Below are 21,111 nucleotides of genomic sequence, written 5' to 3'. Positions count from 1 at the left end.
GCATGCAGTTTACACTGGGCAAAATATCCTGATCCTCAGGGTTCCTTATAAATAAATAATCCCTCTTCACTCTCAAATCATGGGGACGTGGAAAAGAGACAACTAGAGGCTTAAGTTTAAACTCTTCTAACATTTCCAAATTACACCTCCTTGGACAACTTCATAGGCTTTCAGAAGCACATTTTTTTCATCTTAAATATGGGGATGTTGAACCTTCTGACAGAGGGTTGTTTACAAAATAAAATTGCTTTTATTATTTTATTGTTTCACCTAGTGTCCCCCACCCCACTCCCTCAGGCAATCCCCATACCATTGTCTATGTCTATGGGTCATGTATATATGTTCTTTGATTAGTCCCTTCACCACCTTTCATCCATTCCCTTGTCATTTCCCTCCAACAGCTGTCAGTCTGTTCAAAGTACTATGCCTCTGTTTTTATTTCGCTGTTAGTTTATTTTGTTCATTAGTTTCCACATATAAGTGAGATTATATGATATTTATCTTTCACTAACTGGCTTATTTCACTTAGCATAATAGTCTACAGGTTCATTGATGCCGTTGAAAAAGATTCCCTTCTTTTTCACTGCTGTGTAGCATTCCACTGTGTAAGTGTACTAGAGCTTTTTATATACTGATGAACACTTAGACTGTTTCCAGATTTTGGCTATTGTAAATAATGCTGCTATGAACACAGGTACATATATTTTTTTGAATCGGTATTTTGGGGTTCTTAGAATATATTTCCAGAAGTGGAATCACTGAGTTATAAGGCAGTTTCACTTTTAATTTTTTCAAGAAACTCCACACTGCATTCCCACAACAGTGCACTAGGGTTCCCTTTTCTCCACATTCTTGTTAGCACTTATTTGTTGTTGATTTATTGATAGTAGTCATTCTGGCAGGTGTGAGGTGATACCTCATTGTGATTTTAATATGCATTTCTTTGATGATTAGTGATGTTGAACATTTTTTCATATATTTATGGTCCATCTGTATGTCCTCTTTGGAGAAATGTCTATTCAGGTCCTTTGCGCATTAAAAAAAACCATATTTTATTGAGCCCTGGCTGGTGTAGCTCAGTGGATTGAGCGTAGGCCTGTGAATCAGACAATCTCAGTTCGATTCCCAGTCAGGGCACATGCATGGGTTGCAGGCCAGTTCCCAGTGGGAGACACATGAGAGGCAACCATACATTGATATTTCTCTCCCTCTCCTTCCCCTCTAAAAATAAATGAATAAAAAACCTAAAAAAATTTATTGATTATGACATTACAGTTGTCCCATTTCCCCTCCCTTCATTCCCCTCCACCTTGCACACTCCCTCCCACCCACATCCCCCCCTTTAGTTCATGTCCATGTGTCATAAGTTCTTTAGCTTCTACATTTCCCACACTGCTCTTGCCCTCCCCCTATTTTCTACCTACCATCTACGCTACTTATTCTCTGTACCCTCTCCCCCACTCTCCTCCTCCCACTCCCCTGTTGCTAACCCTCCATGTGATCTCCATTTCTGTGGCTCCACTCCTGTTTTAGCTGTCCACTTAGTTTGCTTTTGTTTTAGGTGTGGTTGTTAATAACTGTGAGTTTGCTGTCCTTTCATTGCTCATATTTTTTATCTTCTTTTTATTAGATAAGTCCCTTTAACATTTTATATAGTAAAGGCTTGGTGATGATGGACTCCTTTTTTAATTGGATTGTTTGTCTTACTAGTATTGAGTTGTATAAGATCTTTATATATTTTGGAATTTAAATGGTTATCAGATGTATCATTGGCAAATGTGTTCTCCCATACAATGTGTTCCTTTTTTCTTAACTCATTACTGTATTTAAAAATATATTGTCATATTATTAATTCAAGCAGCTTTTTAGTGACAATTTAGGTGGGTAAAAATTTGAATGTTGTTATATGCATAGTAATTAAATAATACAATAATATAAGTATACAATAAGTCCTTACTTGACATCATTGATAGATTCTTGGAAACTGTGAAATGCAAATGTCATTTCATATGTCATTACATGTCATTTCAAGCTAAAGACATATAATAAAACTAATTTTATCACTAGCTAATTGATATAAACAAGAGTAAGTTCCTACTGCACATTTCTGGTCACAAAAACATCACCAAACTTCTAAATAAAGATGGAAAACACTTGTTATATTAAACATTGAAATAAATGTGAGCTATATAACATTTCATAAAATTAATAGAAACAAGTAGAAAAATCTATTTTCCACCCACTTGTTCCATTTCAGGGTTCAGGGTAGCTGGACCCTACCCTAGCAGCTCACATTTTCATCACAGGGCACACAGGGCACACACACACCCAGTCAGACTGGGACAGTTTAGGCACCTGACTTCATCTGACATGCACATCTTGTGGATGTGGGAGAAAACTGCAGTGCTTGCAGAAAACCCATGCAGACGTGGGAGAACATGCAAACTCCAGACAGACACACAGTGGCCTGGGCCACAGTAAATTCTCCTCATCAACATTGCAATGAAACATTGAATAAAGCAACATTGTTTGAGGACCTACTACATATATTATATAATATATATTTGTAATATATAAATATATACACACATATATATGTGTGTATGTGTGTATATGTATATATCTATATATAATCTCACAACTTTATGATATTTATTGTTGCTACTGAGAATATACTGTCAGTAAAACTGCTATTCCTTTGTAAGTAATGTATCACCCCTCTGGGTTGATTCAGTAATTTTTTTTCTTTGCAGTTTTAGAATATTAGCAAATGTGTATTTATTTTTCAAAAATATATTTGGCTTATGATTCAAGTTTCTTGAATCTGAATATAATTCAGCTATTATTTTTTTAAACATTCCTCTTACCCTATTTTCTGTATTCTAATTTGTAGTATATTGGGTCATCTCATTCAATTGTCTTTATCTTTTCACTTCTATTTCACATTTCATTGTCTTTCAAATCATACTATTTTTATTTTATTTTTCCTCTTGTCCTATTTTTATTTTTTTTAATTATTTTATTGTTCAGTTACAGTTGTCTGTGTTTACCCCCCACCACTGCCCCCCACCCCAGCCAAACCCACTTCCCTCTCTTCCTTCCAGCCCACCCCTTGGTTTTGTCCATGTGTCCTTTATAGCTGTTTCTGAAAACCCTTCTTCTCATTATTCCCTCCCACCTCCCCTCTGGTTACTCTGAGGTTGTTCTTAATTTCAATATTCCTGGTTATATTTTGCTTACTTTTTTCTCCTGTTGATTAGGTTCCAGTTAAGGTGAGATCATAGATTAACCTCTTCAACTTTATCTTTATTTGGCCAATTCTCAACTAAACTTTTCCAATCTTTCAAAATATGTTATTCTTTTCTTTATGTCTTTTTTTTGCAACTAAGAAACCATTGTCTAATACAAGGTCAGAAAGAGGGCATTATTATGCTAAGTGAAATAAGCCAGTCTATGAAAGACAAATACCGTATGATCTCACCTATAAGAGGAAGTTAATGAACAAAATGAACTAAGAACAAAATAGATCCACTGGCATGGGAACATGGAAGAGACACAGAAAGTGACCAGAGGGGAAGGAGGAAGAGGATAATGGTTGAAAGAAAGGGAAGGGACTAGACAAAGAACATGTATGAATGACCCTTGGACATGGACAACAGTGTGGGAATAGGCTGTAGGAGGAAGTGTTAGGATGGGTGGAGGAGGGCAAAGGGGGGAAAATTGGGACTACTGTAATAGAATAATAATAAAAAATAATTTAATAAAATTAAAAAATTTACCCCTATCTTTTCTCCTAATAGTTTTATAGTTTTTCTTTTTCATTTAGGTTTTGGATACATATTTTTTATTGAATTTATGGGGGAAACATTAGTTAATAAAACCATGCAGTTTTCAAGTGCACAACTCTATAAGACATCAGCTGCATACTTACTGTGGTCTCACCACCCAAAATAAAGTCTCTTTTTGTTACCGAACAAGAGATCCGAGGGGGGGGCAATACAATATTTGGCCCACCTAGGGATGCCGAAAACTGCTAAAGAACAGGGGTCCCTCCCAAGGACAGAATACTAATATCTACTGGGCTCTTCTGTCCACCGCCAATTGAAAAGACATCTCTCAATGCCAGAGATTTGTGAAAAGGAAACAAAATGTTTATTTAATGCTATTTAGGCTTAATGCCTCCACTAAAATATCTAAGTCCTGTAGGGTATACACCTATACCCACACAGCGCTCCCTTCTCCCACTGTCCCAACTCCGGGTACCGTAAATCAGGAAAAGAGCACACGTTTCAGGCCGCTGGCACCGTCAGCTGTGTCAGGCAGGATCTCTAGTTAATCCAAAGTACTGTGGTACCCTCTCATGGTCCACTGGCAAGAGTTCTTTGTACCCAGTTCCAGTCAAAGTCTCTCTTGCTTTCCAGGCCACACGGCCAAAGGGGGCACCCCAAAGCCACGTGGGCCTCTTCTACCAAAGCTGAAGGGGTTCACACTCCACCAAAAGCATGTGGCTTTCTTCTTCACCTGGCTGCAGGGATCTCCATTCTGGAAAAGCTGCCAGTGGTTTTCCCTTTCACCTGGGAAAGAGGGGGTCTGCACTCTGCCAAAACCACATGGCTCCCTCTTTCTCCTCACCAAGAGGGGGTCCTCACTCTGCTGAAACTGCGTGCCTCTCCCCTACATGACTGCAGGGGTCCTCACTCTGCCCCAAACTGCATTGCCCTCTCCTCACCTGGGCAGTTCTCCCCTCATGTCCCAGAGCCAATCTTTTTCCAAGCTCTCACACAGGGGCTCTCTCTCAGGGGCACAGCCCCTAGTTACATCCTGGGTAGAAGCCACTCCCTTCTCCCTGGCTCAGAACTTGGCCACAGCTATTTAACATATCTATGAAACCAGTTAAGGGTTATAGATATGTTAAATGACCATTCCAGAGGTTAGCTGCAAAACTGTTGCTATGCAAAACAGCTCTCAATGGCCCTGGTTCTATTTGTCCCTTCCCCCTGGGGGTGGTGGTGAGAACATCTTATATGTCTCTCCAATATTCCTATACACTTTGAATTCTGGACACCATTCCAAATCTTTTTTGCCCCCCTCCCTTTGGCTGCACCCTGTATCAGTCCTTCTTCAGAAACAATGCATTTCTGAGGCTGTCACCTCTGGCCTACTCACTTTCAAGCCACTTTCTTGGAGCCAGTATTGTTTCAATGACATTCTTGGTCTTGGATGAATATTTTAGAATTTAGTGTAGATTTTTGGGTTTCTGGGGATTCTATTGGTGCCATGTATATTTCTTCCACACTCCTCTCCTCTTTTCCACTGAATTTTTAAAACTTTTACCTACACTCTGAACCCAGAGTTGGTAATAATTGTAATTCTTTTATCTTTTAAAAATAATTTGAAAATGTGCCAGTCTCTGTCTATTAATGTCGAAAGAGAGTTCCGCTGTCATTTCATTTACACTCCTGATGTTATGGCTCCTTTGGGAGGATGTATGGTGAGATTCAGAATCAGATAGCCATTATTTTCCTGGGGACAATAAGAATATATATACACACACACATCCACGTTTATATGTGTACGTATATGTGTTTGTGTGTATATGTATGTGTGTACATGTGCATGTTATATATGCACAACATATACACACATATTGGTCTGCAACCTCAGGAGTTCTCCGGGTGGTATCTGAAACTAGTCCCATATATGGAGGACAAGAGGAGCATGAAGAAAGAGGCACACCACTCCAGATTTGTACATGGCAGGTTTAATAAACAAGGGAACTTAAGTGCAAGTCTTGCCTCTGGCAGCAAGTAGATCTTCACACCCACCTGGCAGAATCTTAAAATGTTTATATAAAGTTCTGAGCTGGTTTAGTGCCAAATACTGTCCAGATGGTCTCAACAACACTACTCTCTTGAGGCTGTGTCCTTGAAGCAGCTCTCAGTGTGTGACTGGTGGGTGGAATGTACATGTTAAGGACGGGGCAGGGGATGAGGAGCCTCTGCTTGCCTGGGTCTAGATTGCTGGTCAATCTTTGATCGTGTTCCCTTGATGAACCTTAACAGTGTGTGGATTTAGTTGCTTGCAGTTGTCACTCTGATTGTATACTTTGGGGAAGATGTAATTAACTGGTTTTCATTTTCATAAGATATATCCAGGTTTTTATATACTTTTTAGTTGACCACACTAAAGACTTTCTTTTGAACAATTTTTTTCAGACCACTCTGTCAATATTTTAGGAAGGAAATTGTATTATTTGCAAGTAATGATGAATTTTAATTATTTCGTATACATCTTTTCTTCATTTACTAGTTGAATTCTATTGTACAAAATTGACATTATAAGAAATGTTTTAGTAAATAATTTCAAAAGCTGATTGGAAGGAGCTTAACTTATTTCTTATTTTGACAGCAATTGCATACTTCAAAAAGAATTATTCTTCCATGTTTATAAACAGAATTTTTATTTTTGTTCCACACAAATATCCTTCTGGGATTAAATGTCAATTACTTTGGGGGTTAAGAATCCTTAGTACACATTCTCTCATTTGTTTTGGTCTGACCCCATAGATTATAGGGTTAAGAGCAGGGGGAACAATCACATACAGATTGGCCAGAAGTATGTCGATATAATGTGGGAGGTTGTGACCAAGTCAGTGTGTCATGAAGGAGAAGAGGGCTGGCAGGTAGAAAGCTAACATGACACATGCATGGGAGCTACATTTTCTCAGAGCCTTGAGCCTGGCATCCCAGGATGGGAGATGGAAGACTGCTTGGGGGATTTGAACATAAGAAAATCCAATCACAGAAAGGTCAATGTATCCCACTGAGAAAGCAATCAAGCAATATATAACATTGACCCTAATACTGGCACAAGCCAATTTTGGTAAGACCATGTGTTCATAATAGGTGTGGGGGATAATCCGCATACCACAGAAAGGCAACGTCAGGATAAGAAATATAAACAGAGTCATAAACACCAAAGTCCTGACTATGATGACTGTACCTAGAATGGCTATTACTTTATTGGTAAGGATCATGCTGTATCTCAGGGGGTTGCAGATGGCATATAGTGATTGATGGCCATAACTGTCAGCACCACAGACTCTAGGCCAATGCATACATGGATAGTGTACATTTGTGTGATGCAAGCACCAAATACAATGTCCCTGAGATTGAACCAGAAAATGCCTAGCATCTTGGGGATGGTGGCTGTGGGCAGGCCAAGATCAGTGCAGGGCAACATGGCCAGGAAGTAAAACATGGGTTGGTGGAGGCTGTGTTCAGTCTTGGTCACAAAGAGGATAGTGATGTTCCCCAGGAGGGCTATTAGATACACTGCAAAGAAAGGGAAACCTATCTAGATACGTATATCTTCCATCCCTGGAATGCCCATCAGAAGGAAGGAAGGAGAGTGGAACTGGGTATTGTTGGGATGCAGCATATCAGTGAAGGTTGGTTATAGACACATTTCTTGCAGGAGTTGTCTTGCTTCCAGTGAGAGAAACTAACCTCTTTCATAGCATGTTGCTTACTTTCTGGAGAAACAGAAAAACCATTCTTTAATTCCATAATACAGCAGAGGAGACCTAGAGAAAAAATGGGGGGCACAGTTAAAAAGACACTCTCATATTCTTTTCATGATATTTTACTGGTCATTGTTGTACCTGTGGAGAATAATAAGTTTGTCCTCCAAATTTATATCAACTCAAAAGTTGGAAAAATAACACACATTCTACTCTGGGTCCCACTTATATGTATAGCTATAAAATTTCTTTTAATTCATCAAGCACACCCAGTTTAGAAAGGCCAGGGCCATCATCATTTGTACAGCTGGCCTCACCAGATATTTTCCATCAAAAGAACATCTCTAAATGGCAATACAATGTCAGCGCTGGCTGCCTCCCAGAGAAAGTTAATCATAACACCAGGAGTTAGAAAAAGTCTACAGAGATTTCCGAAGTATTGCATTTCCTTACCCTAAACTTCACATTCTACCCATCTTTCATTAAAATAAAGACACTCTCACTTAAAAATATTTGCTTCACCTATGTAGAAAACCATGCAGAAAATTTCTAAATACAATAATTCTGTACTTCTCATGTCTTTTTCCTCTTCAGTCTCTAGAAGAACCTGATTATTATATTAAATTAACAGGTATCTGTTGTTCATTACATCTGTTAATCAGGATGTTAAGCATAAACAAGGTTGTGTGTATGTATGTGTGTGTGTGTGTGTGTGTGTGTTAGTGAGTATAAAATGTCACTGGACTGGGATTGAGGTGAAAATGATGACTCAGATAGTCTCATCAGCTGGTCTGATGGTTTAAGGTAATGATACATTTTTGCAAAGTAGACCTGAAAAAAATTTTATGTGGGAGAAAACTCAATAAAGGTAAAGGATTGGATAGCTGGTATTTGAATCCTAACTAAGCAATGGAATTAAGACATTTAGACACATCAAGAGACTATTATATAATTTCAGCAAAACAGTGGTCTCTCTTAGAACCACAAAGTCTGACATGTTCCTGGAGGATGCTTTCCTGATGAAGAGTTAAATAAATTGATACCTGAAGGATGAGAATCCATTAAGAGGTGAAAGAGGGAATTGAGCAGAGAAAATATTTCTAGTTAACAGGAACAGGGTGCAAAGACAGTGATGGGATCATGTAGGCCCTTGTGGCTAATTTTAAGAGGTTTTATCTTCATCCGAGAAACAATGGGAAGAAACTGTAGGATTTTATGCTGCAGTGTAGTAAGTAGCACAATTGAATTTGCATTTCAAAAATGCCATTCTGGCTGCACTGTCAAAAACTGTATTAAAGGCAGCAAATGCATGTGTAGTTGCATCAGTTAGGTTATCACAGGGGTCCAGAGTGAAGACAATGTTATCTTGTACCATATTGTTAGTGACTGATCAGAGCAGGTCAACTTTCTAAGTGTTTAATAGTATTAGTCTTCAGAAAGAGCCATCAAATCTATTGTTTTCTCCTTCACAACTACTGAGTTAATTAAGTTGTGCATAACCTTTCATCTGAACTTTTTCTGTAATTCTTTCCTCTTTATTAATGGCCCTCATTGGTTTTCCTTTTGAAATCATATGACTGATCAGTACAGGATGGGGCAAAAGTAGGCTTATGGTTGTGAGTACACAAAAAAACAAAGAGTTTAGTCTAGTATTATTGTTTATTAAAAATTATTGTATTATTTACTATACAAACAACTGTAAACCTACTTTTTACCCACCCTGTAATAATATTATTAATAAAATATGATTGAGAAGCAGTGATTCACACTTTTAGAAAAGGGGGGAAGGGACTCTGTGCAGATTTAGGGGAGAAGGATTGGGGACTTATGCATAGTTTGAAAAGTCCTCTATTCACTCCTCAGGGTGGCATTTAGGATGGGCAGGGAGGTGGAGGCTATTTACCTGGTGGAATTTGTTATTTTGTTCCTGCAAAAAATGATCAAGTTCATCTATCAAGGACCTAAAATCATAAAGATTTTTACATATTCTAATAACTGCTCCCAATGGTTTAAGTTTTCTTCCTTTTCTATCCAGGATCACCTGCAAACTTTACCACCACCACCACTCTCTGCCCTCATCTGTTACTTTATAGAAGTTTCCAGTTATTAATCTTTAATTCACTTAACAAATATGTATATCTGCCATGTACCACTACAAATGTAGGCAAGCAGCACAGATTGAGTCAAATTTGTGAAGCCTAAAGTCTAGCCAGTTATGCCAGTATTTTGCTTCTTGGCCTCACACAAGATTTCCACTGTCATAATAGTCCTTCCATTTTTTTAACAGTCTTTGTAAGGAAACTTTTGAAAAGGTGCTTTGGTATTCTGAATATATTACAAATTCAGAATAATCCTGGTAAATACTCTTATTGTCATTAGCAAAAGACATTGTCTGTCTAGATCACTGCCTCCGCAACACCCCTGTCTTCGCTGTGACCACCTCTGATGCAGTCATCCTCACCTTTTGTCTGTTTAACCATGCTTCCATGTGTGTTTTCTAAGTTTATCTTCAGCATAACTCTCTAAAATTCTCTCTTCCTGGTCCTTTCTCTTCCTTTTCAGACACTCAATTCCATGGGGTAAACTGAACTTCTCCTTGGGACTGGCTTTTATCTTGTGCAGCAGAATTGGATAAGCTCTTACCCAGGTTCCCAGGCTTCTCATCTCTCAACCCCTCTGTGTCCCATTTCTAAACATACTGTAACATTCTCTCACTAGGATGACTGTGCCCCATGTGAGAAATTCTCCTCTGAAGTGCCATAAAAGAAGGAAGTAGGGAAAAAAAAAGACCTTCTTTGTACCAGTGAAGAAAAGTTACCATTGGTATTTTTCCTGGTATTTGCAAATGACATTCTTTAATTGTATGCTGTGTTTACATATAGGTTCCTGGGTTTGTTTATATATTCATTTAGTGAGCATTGTGTTGTATGCTTCTGTGTTAGTAATTGATGGGTGGTTACGAAGCCAGTTATGGTCAGCACAACTCCAGTCTCTATTTTGCTGCATTACTTGGAGAGGGCACCATCTAAAGACTCTGGCTGAGTCCCAGGAGCTCCATCTCCCCCATGAATCACTTTAGTTACTGTCACTATGCACTCTCTTCCAGCATAACCAGGAGCTGACTCACTTACCTTTGCCGAGCATCTGAGAAATCGTTTGTGAGGAATTGGATACCACAGACTGCAACCTGCATGTGACCGAGTTCTCAATAGTCAGGGCCAAGGAGCTGTACAAACTCACTCTAACCCCTGGGAAGAGCCTCCACACTGTGGGTTGTTCCTGGGCCTGGAGTAATGGGACAGAAAATTCCCATATCCCTGAGGATCAAGCGCTATAATTTCTGATTAGAGATGCCTACTGGTTAAAGATGATTTAGAATTTGCATCCTCTCACAAATATCCTCCCCATTCGGTCCCAGGAGTCTAGTCAGTCAGAGGCATAATGGCCAAAAAACACCTTAAACCTCTCTATGGTATCAGGTGAACAGTAACTTTGAAAAGGCAAACAGTGAACATAGGGAAAGAGCACTATAGGCAAAAACAAAATAAAACAAAACAGTATTTTCTTAAAGTCAGCTCAGAAATATATGTACATTTAGTGAATAGCAGAGCCAGAATTCAAACATAAGTTTCCAGACCCTGACTTATACCTGTTCTAGGAATTACATTAGATGATTTTTGGGGTAAGAATATAGTGTTCTAAACACTATATATAATATTAATAGAAACATGAAAATAAATATACATTTACACAAAGGAAAGCAGCTCATCATATGCAGGGGACCAGTTTGTTTTGGCCTGGCAAATGTGACTCAGCTCTGTATGGAAAACCTACAGAAGCGAGGTGGTGGGCAGGAGCCAGACCTTCAAACCGAGTTCTCCCGTGGGAATCAGGCCTAGAAAAAGCATACAGATTGTTATGGCTTGCTCTTGCTAAAACTCCATCATCCTGGTCTAAAACAACAAATATGTATGTCTATCTTCAAGGTAATTTCCAAAGCCTGTATGAGTTTTCCCAAGGACAGAGCTAATGAGCTCATCACCATTCCCCTCTGCTTGTTATTTTTATTTTCTTGGTTGTACTTAAAATGTAGACAATAATATTCTATGTAATAGATAATAAATCTTTCTCTGATGTAAGACCCCAGGAAAACAATAAAAGCCTGTCTAGGGCAGGGTCGAGGCGCTCCCCTCTTGAGGGAGTGGCCGAGGCACCATAGGCACTCTCCCCTTGAGAGAGTAGTCGTGCCTGTTCCCTTTTTCCACACAGGATTGTTGTCACCTGTGCAATGATTCTCGTCGTAAACCACAACAGGCGGACTCTGCTGGCCAGGGTCCACCACAATCATACATACTTAGAACATAACCATTTTGTCCACCTACTTATTCTGTGACTTTGGCCAATTTATTTTGTTATTCTGAGCCTTGTTTTTTTTTCTCACAGGCAAAATGAGGAAAAATTATATTGACTTACAGGATCATTGCTTTAATGATCCTAGGGGATCATACCTAGAAAGTGCTCAGCAACTATTATTATAAATTAGTTAATAAATAAACACTGATTATTATTGTAATTATTGTATAACATTATCCCTGAAGTCAACATTTTGGGGTCAGATAACTTAAATTTAAATCCCTTTCCTGTGATTCCAAAGCTGAGAGATGTTAAACATATTTATTAACTTTTCTAAGACTCATGTTACCCCTATAAATTCACAAGGGTAATGAAAATGACAACTCACATTTCATATGTTTTTTCCTCCAGATTAAGTGAGATAATGCATTTAACTAAAATAGCAACATTTGAAAATAGATTCAAGCTATTATTAAAATGGGTATTACCTTTATCACTTATTTGAAATGTTAATAGATGTTTTTCTTTTGGTGTCAAATTTAAATAGAAAAACTAGTTACTTTTTAGTTCACTAGATTACTCATTTTTATTTTATTTATTTATTTTAAATACTTTAGATTTTTATTGTTCAAGTTTTGTTGTTCAAGAAATGTATTTAACTTCTCCACTAGATGTCAGCAATGCTAATGTGACAAGGAAACATTCCTTAATTCAAAATACGTTTACTAAGCTTCTGCCCTAAGTTAGACAACACATTAATTAAGTGTTTGATACGTGTAAGTCAAAATAATAAAACTTTGCTTGTCGTTTTAGCATTTTATGTAGTAATGGTCTAATCTACTACATTTCTTGAACAGATAATGAAAGCTCTCATGTGAGCTACCAGGTGTGCTAACTGTAACTTTTCAAGATATTTTACATACATACTTTATTTGTGTAGCTCCAAAGTTAATAGCCATCTCTACTTCAGAGAGCTTTAATTTGTTTTATGATAAATGAGTGTAAAAAAAAAGTTAGTGCCTCTTCTTAATTATTTGTAATAGTTTATAAAAATTTTGATATATCTGGATATACTTTTTTATATTAATGTTTTAGAATTTGGATATTAGTTAAAGCTTTATTTTTTATCTTTCTTATTGTTGTTCAAGTACAGTTGTCTCCATTTTCACCCCACCACTCCTCCCATCCTTGAGCCTATGCCCTCTGGCTTTGTCCATGTGTCCTTTATACATGTTCCTTGATGGCCCTTCTCTTATTATCCCATAGTAAAGCTTTAGAAAGCTCAATGTTTTCCTCAATAACCTTAATCCTTATAAAACATATAAAAGAATACTACTGGTATATCAGTTTTTTCCTTCATGCCACTTTTGGCCTTAGAGAGAAAATACTCAAAAATTATGTGAGAATATATAGGAGTACAAACATAGAACATGGACAGCAATTACATGATTATTTTAATTTCTTCTTTGAAAAAAATTTTAATGTTTAAGGAAAATATACTAAAATTTATTTCAAGGTATATTTCTCCATGTGACTTTTTAAAATATCAGTATTCTTTTGGATAACTCTTGAGCTATCTAAAAGGATAAAAAGAAATTCAAATTTCTACTAAGAAAACTCTGAGAACAAAAAGAGGCAGTACCCAATACTACAGATATAATCCTGATGGAATAGTAGAGAATAGTAATTGAAGGAGAACACATAAAAATCCTGGCCTTCAAGTATATGTTTAGAATTTTCCTCCAGTTCTTCAGTTACATAGGCCAATGTGCTGGCTACCTCCTCTTTGCCCTTCTGGGACCACTCCACACTGCATTCTGCAGGACTCACAGTGCACATGGGTAGTCTCCCTTGCCCTTTGGCATTCACTTGGGTTCAGAAAATGGAAACTACCAAGAGGAGGGTAGGAAGGAAAAAAAGTCAGGATATTTATTCTTGTTTCCACTTGCTCTGTGCTTACAGATAGCCTGCTGGGCACCATTGGCTGGGTCAGTGTTTCAAAATAAGTCCGAACTCCTGCCTATAAGAGTCTTCACAATACTAACTATCTAGTCCCTTCTCTTCAGGCCAAGGTGTTGTAAATATCTCTCACCATGGCTTCCCTACATGTACCTATCATTTGTAAAAACTTAAGGGGTTTACCTTCTTTGCCACTATTTTTCCAAAACTTTGACTAATATGGCCAATAAGAAGATTTACTTTTGTCCATGTGTCTGTGTCCTTTATACATGTTCTTTGACAAAGCCAAAGGATGTAGGTACGAGGGTGGGAGGCAGGCGTGGGTGGGGTGGGGGGTGTTGTGGGAGAAAAATGGGGACAACTGTATTGAACAACAATAAAAAATGATCATTAATATTAACAGCTGATTAATAAATAATTTAGCAGTTCAAAAAAAGAAGCTTTACTTTTTCTTGAAGATTCTTCTACTTAAACCTAATTGTAATTTATATAATAATATATCATAAATGATACATACTGTATACACAAACATATGTGTATGTATATGTGCATGTTAATATATACAACTTATATATAATTTTATTGGTGTTACTGTTTACTTTTGTTATAGGCAGTTTTATCTTTGAAGTTCCATTTCTCAAAGGCTTTTGAACTACACTCAAATATATCTCAAAACAGCTAATTTTGTAGTATTAGGAAAGACATATATATACTTCTCAAAATATTTAAAAATGGCTAATAAGTACTGAAACCAAAATCGATATTATTATTCATCAGAAAAATTAAAACTATAATGACATACTGAGTCTTATGCACAAAGAGTAGCTGAAATTGAGGGTGGAAAAATTAGAACCTTTGTATTTTGTTCATAGGGTATAAAACCATGAAACCACTTTTGAAAAGTGTTGGAAATTTTTTAAAATTTAAACTTGGCAACTGGAAAATGGAAAGACCTGAAAGCATCTGGAATTTTTATAAGTTTTACCAGGGTAATATTAAGGTTCTGACTAAATATTATGAGTTATGGATCAATTTACCAATTGAGTGGATCAATATTGAAACAGAGTCAAGAAGATACATGTGGATTAAACTTCATGAAAATTTATTTCTTTAAGTTATACTAAGTATGTGTTGGTGGGTAACATAAAGTTAGAGGTAAACAACACTAGTATCCAATGAGCTAGCCTGGCTTTCATGTTCTGTAAAGTACCCTGTGATTCACAAAGAGATACCAGTGAGAAGGAGTATCTCGGAGAGTGGGAGAGGTTTATGGAAAACGACATTGTTTTGGAACATTTAATCTAATAAAATATAATTAACTCTGGAGTCATTGTATTTTTATCTTGTCACCATTTCCTCAGTTATTTTTATCTTCTGCATATATGTATTTTCTTCCTATATATATTCGCTATTAAGCATGCATGTAAATACATTTAATATTCTCATACGCAGTAAAGTCATGCCCTATTTACTATAATATTTAGCATGTTTGTGTTACACATACACATAGCTTTGTACATAAATCAGTACTCAAACTGCATACAGATTATTTCTAGAACTTTGTGGCCATGCTTCAGATTCAGGAAAGCATTACTTCTTTGACTCATGCCACAAGAGAAGAGTGGGAAGTGAGAAGTTGGGCATTCAGAAACCAAATGTAAAAACTTTTGCGGGACCAGCCCCGCCACTGTGTATTGTGCCTGGGACAAGTATTTTTGTGGGATCACAGACTATTTGACTAAAAAATGTATTACAAAATTTATGGACCTATGTGATATATAATATTTTATTAATGAAGACTTAGGATAATAGGTAGAAAACAATTATACATTTGACTGTTATCTCATCACTGCACATAAAGATTCTTTCCAGTGTTCAGGCATTTTCTTCTTTTCTGTTTAGTTTTGTGAAGTATCTATTTATGCTTTTTTATTGTAAAAACAGGCCATTTCTGGACATTTCAATTCTTCTGCTACAATAGAAGGTACTCACACTGTTACTATTCTCAGTGCTGCCAATTTTCAGAATAATATAGATCATCTTGCCTCTAGCATTTCCAAATTCCACTTATTTATTAGGTCAGTGTTCCATCAGGATCAAAACTGACCTAAAGAGAAGACATATGGAGAAATGGGGGGAGTTTATACCCTTTTCCACCAGCCATTCAATTCCCCCAAACACTGCTGCCTCTAGAATATCTTTCTTTTCTATTAGTCTTTTCCATTTGTCCAGTTTCATAGTGCTGGGTGAGCAGAGTGGGCAGCAAAGACAGCTTTGCTTTATCTGTCAACACTAAACCACTTTCAATATAAATGCAAAATCTGGCCAGCATTATCTAGTATAATAGAAAATTTAAGAGAGCTCAGATTAAATATGAGTAGTTGGTGAATATATTTTCTCAGTCTTTACACTAAACTATTATTTCTCTACAAATATTTTTATAACGCGCTCCCGGATCTGCTTGGTCCTGACTCCATAGATGACGGGATTAAGGGCAGGTGGGACAACCACGTATACATTAGCCAAAAGAATGTGGATATAATGGGGAATGTTGTGACCAAAGCGGTGTGTCATAAAAGAAAAAAATGCTGGTGTGTAAAAGCACAGCATGACACAAACATGCGAACCACAGGTATTGAGAGCCTTTAGTCGGGCTTCCTGAGAGGGAAGGCGGAAAACAGCTCGAAGGATAAGCACATAAGAAGAGGCAATCAGGATCACATCTACAATAATATTAGAAATAACCATAAGCCCATAGATAATGTTGACCTTGATGGGGGCACAGGCCAGCCTGGCAAGACCCATGTGCTCACAGTATGTGTGAGGGATGATGTAATGTCCACAGAAGGGCAGCCTCAGAATGAGAAACACAAATGGAGTCACAAGAAGTAAATTTCTCCCAACAACAACAGATAGTAGGATGCTGATGGTTTTATTGGTGAGGATCACTGTGTACTGGAGAGGGTTGCAGATGGCAACAAAACGGTCATAAGCCATGGCCACCAGTAGAACAGTCTCCATGCCTGTAAACATGTGGATAAAGAACATCTGAGCTAGGCAGCTTCCGAAGCTGATTTCTTGGAGGTTGAACCAGAAGATGCCCAACATTTTGGGGACTGTGGATGTGGAGAGACCCAGGTCAATCACAGACAACATGACCAAGAAGTAGAACATAGGCTGGTGGAGACTGTGTTCAGTCTTGATCACAAAGAGAATGGTGATGTTTCCCACAAGGGCAACCAGGTACACAATGCAGAATGGGAAAGCAATCCATATATGTACAGTTTCTAGTCCTGGTATTCCTAGTAGGAGAAAGAAGAGGGGGTGGAACTGGGTATCATTGACAGAAGGCATTCTCTTAGCAAGTGTTATTAAATTCCTGTTGAGGAGTAGGATCTTACTTTAAGGTTTTTTTCTTATCAAGGTCCTGGAAAGAGAGAAAGACCTCAAATCAGTATGCTGGAGATGATGGAAGAAGCAATTAATTTAAAAACATTAGATATTCTTTTCTTTTACAGGATAATTGACTAACTTTCTCAGTATATGTTTTTGTTGTGAGTCTCATCATAGGCAGTATTGTTCATGACTTTACTTTTTGTGATATGAGATATTTGAAGGAACTAAGAATATTTTTAACAGTAGGGTATATTTACATTTTGTGGCATTTCCTTTCATCCCTTTTCCAAGAGTCCACTTGGTTAATTTTGGGAATGTACTATACACAGTTGTTCTCAAAATATGCTCTGGTGTTGAAGGAATCCTGAGTCTATATTACAGATGGCAAACACAAGGCCCCAGGGCCGAGTCCAGCCCTCCACCTTGTTTTATCTGGCCCAGCACCTTGTTTCTACCTAGCGGCAGTGCTGAGCTCTCACTTAACTTAAGGAGTAGTGACATTTATACAGTCTTAAACTTATATTTGGCCCTTTGAAGGCAACCACGAGGCTGATGTGGCCCCAGTGAAAATGAGTTTGACACCCTTGTTCTAATGAAAATATTTGACTTATACCATTCTGTGTTTTGATATAATATAAATGTAGGGATCTGACTCATGGGTCTGATACAGACACATGATATAAAGGAGGATGCTATTTTTGATACTTCTAATCTTATAAAATGGGTTGGCTTTTAATTACATATCTCAAGGCTTCTGTTTTTTTTTTTTTCTGTGATTTTCTGATGTTCTTCTATTAAATTGCCCTTGGCTTATCAGCTAAATCATGTTCATCTTTACTACAACTTATAACACCAATAGTTAACATACAAAAAGCACACCCACATTCTGAAATTGCACCTACCTTCACAAGTGAGTAGATCAAATATCTAGCAAATTTAAGTGACACTGAAATTAAAAATTTTTAATGAATCTTTCCTAATCACTGAAATAAGAAAGAAAATTATTTTAATTTTTTGTGTTCCTGGGGTGTTGTACTACTCTGCAGCATTTAACATGAATGTTAAAATGGGTCAGAAATGTTGCTATTGAGAGGAAGGAACCAGGAGATATTCATTTTAATACCCTCAACACTGACATATAAATATATGATGCCCAGTTTTTTTTTAGAATTTAATTGTTGAATAGAATCAGGATTTGTATAAGTGTGTGTTTATGCATGTATATATGTGCATAAGAGAGAGTGTGTGTGTGGAAAGAGCAGGAGCAAGGAAAAGATGAAGGAAGAGAGGGAGAAAGATTTTTATTATGTATGTGGTTGCATGTAACTTTTCCAGGTAGTTATTGCACAATAAAAAGACCCAGAGAGTCTTAATCCCTTGTTCTACACGAGAAGAAAAGGAGCATCTCTTGCTCCCAAAGAAGCTGAAGAGAAAATTGTCAATGTGTAGGAAGAAGACTATGTTTGCTAGCGTTGAGGGGAGGTTGCCAAGAATGAGAATTCAGAGCGTTTGCAGAAATTTACTTGGAAGAGTCTGAGAAAATAGGGTGATATATCATGACATACACAGTACAGAGTCAGCCTCATTCTCATCCTTTTTTTAAAACCTGGCCTCCACTTTTATTTATTTCGTTATTTAAAAAATTTTTAAATTTAATTGTTGTTTAAGTACAGTTTTCTGCCTTTTACTCCCATCCTAGCCCAACCCCCAGTGCTCCCCACCTCCCTCCCATTTCCACTCCCCCTTAGTTGTTGTCCATGTGTCCTTTATACTAGTTTCTGTAAATCATCCCCTTTTCCCCTGAAATTTCCTCTCCTCTCCCTTAATGTGCCTGTTTTATCAACACATGACACTTCATTAGCTGAGGAGAATGTTTCCAGTGTCGTGGCTGAGGGCACTGTTTTCTGACAGTAGAGTTCAAACCCAACAGGACACCTACCTTCTCACAGTTTTGGTTAGAATGCTTGATTTCTTGCTGCAGGCACCTCAGTGCCACAAACAATGGCAGAGAGTGTGAGGCCAATAAGCTCAAGGATCCTTCCTGGAGGGCATGGACGTAATTTACCTTTCTCTAGAAATGCACATTGACAAAGAGCTCAGTCTATGGCCATACCACCCTGAACACACCCGATCTCGTTTGATCTTGGAAGCTAAGCAGGGTCGGGTCTGCTTAATACTTGGATGGGAGATAAAGATCTCAGCCCCAGGCTTCATTTCAAAAGCTCAGCTGATACTAGGTATTTTTCCCCTTTAATGCCCACCAACACTCAATTCATTCGGTGTGATTTTTCTTTTACCTACTAGCTCTACCTAAATAGCTCAAGAGTATTTATATGGACTTTGAAACCATTCAAACAAGTCTAAAAATCTTGCTACCATCTACAAGCTGAAGACCCTTGGAAAAATTCCTTACTTTTCTAAGTCTGTTATCTTTTTATAAAATTGGCCTAATAAATTTTACCTAAATGACCCATTTTAACAACAAATAAAACCAATGTGTGTAAAGGACTAGATCATCATGTGTACTCAATAAATAATAATTTACATTATTAGTCCTTCCCCCAATTTTTTTTCTGTTATCCCAAAATAAAAATCTCACAAATAACTTACTTGATTGTAAAGAGTCCACTATTTATAAATAACTCATGGGGGCTACAAGGTGAGGTGAAGAAGGTATGGAGTGGTGGGCGACAATAGAATATTATGAAGTAAATGAGTAGCTAGGGCTTCACATTTGGACTTACTTCTCTGGTTCTCTGGATGCATAGGTAAGTCAGTGCAGCTCAGTTCAAAAGTATATCATGTTCTTCTCTCATTCTTACAGACTTCTCAAGCTTGATAGGATTAAGCCGTTGATGGGAATGGGTACCTTCTTTCAGGCACTGTCATGACTGGACCACTGGATAAGTCTGATCTAGCAGGTGTATTAGAATATTGGGACTCCAATAAAAATCCTTGAGTATGTTTCCATAACGTAGTAGGTACACAGCAGGCCAACTTAGAACTGACAACCTCTAGATTTACCAGCATTATGTGGGAGAAAAAATAAGATAGTAATGCCGACCAAATGTAGTATATGTACATCATTTTCTTTGGATAAGTCACAGCTCCACTCCCAACCTCAAATGTATGACAGTGACCTGCAATAATCTACTCTCTCAGACGAACCACGGCAAACCTAGTTACTGGGTCTGGTTCCCTGCCAACAATTTGCTAGCCAGAACAATCTCTATAGTGACAGCAGAGGTGGTTATGCTACTATAATACTATTTGTGGGAAGGCCATGAAGGATATATTAAGTGATCTGTGTGTTAATGTGTGTGCATGTGTGTATGAGAGAGAGAATTATTTGTTGGTACATCACTGTGCTCACCTGCTGATGTCTGTTCCAATCCCTTATGCTCTGTGTATTTGTTTGTGAAGAGAATGGAGAGTAGTGCTGTGGATCACTCTCAGCAAAGGGGAGCCACTATCTCCTTCTATTTTCATTTACTTCTCTGCAGTATCTCATCTCCCCTGTCTATGCATTTTTATCCTTCTAATATCTCCTCTCCAAGTTCTCACTTAGAACAATATTACAACATAAATTCAGGTGCTCAACATGGTGACCCAAGCCCATTCAAGCCTCTGGTTCCCAAGTTTGTCCTGCTACATGGAGAAAACCTTTATAGTGAAATGATAGTATCCCAGGTCCAAGCATATACCAGAATCCCTGAGCTTAACCTCCAGAGTCCTCTGGGCATATACATGGGCTCCTGGGTCATAAAGCTTATCGGGAGGACAACTCATTGTTCCTCCCTATTGCATCTGCAGAAAAATGTCATCATACTAGATGTAACTTTGTAGCTCAGGGGAAGGGATATCTCATGAGCTGTTAGGAA

The 21,111-nt window shown here is 37.7% G+C and overlaps 2 protein-coding genes across 2 annotated transcripts; both read right to left on the bottom strand.

The window, feature by feature from the left end:
- Positions 1 to 6,499: 6,499 nt before the first annotated feature.
- On the bottom strand, positions 6,500 to 7,440 carry LOC119061970 (olfactory receptor 52E5-like). The gene is given in 2 exon segments (XM_037162749.2): positions 6,500 to 7,065; positions 7,068 to 7,440. Coding segments are annotated over 2 exon segments (939 nt in total).
- Positions 7,441 to 16,252: 8,812 nt separating this feature from the next.
- On the bottom strand, positions 16,253 to 20,719 carry LOC119061954 (olfactory receptor 52E4). Its single transcript, XM_037162746.2, has 2 exons — positions 20,604 to 20,719; positions 16,253 to 17,261 (listed from the first exon to the last, which is right to left on the bottom strand). Exon 2 carries the CDS (start codon positions 17,186 to 17,188, stop codon positions 16,253 to 16,255), a length of 936 nt encoding a protein of 311 aa, XP_037018641.2. The 5' UTR covers positions 17,189 to 17,261; positions 20,604 to 20,719.
- Between the last annotated feature and the right edge of the window lie 392 nt (positions 20,720 to 21,111).

This window comes from Artibeus jamaicensis, unplaced genomic scaffold, assembly GCF_021234435.1.
Source record: "Artibeus jamaicensis isolate MK-2021 breed Jamaican fruit bat unplaced genomic scaffold, CSHL_Jam_final contig_2962, whole genome shotgun sequence".
Taxonomy (NCBI): Eukaryota; Metazoa; Chordata; class Mammalia; order Chiroptera; family Phyllostomidae; genus Artibeus; species Artibeus jamaicensis.
The sequence above is the reverse complement of the archived record's forward strand: the minus strand, read 5'-3'. Positions and strand labels throughout refer to the sequence as shown.

Excerpts from the sequence above, each read along its gene's own strand:
- LOC119061954 (XM_037162746.2), bottom strand. The coding sequence starts at position 17,188 with ATGCCTTCTGTCAATGATACCCAGTTCCACCCCCTCTTCTTTCTCCTA.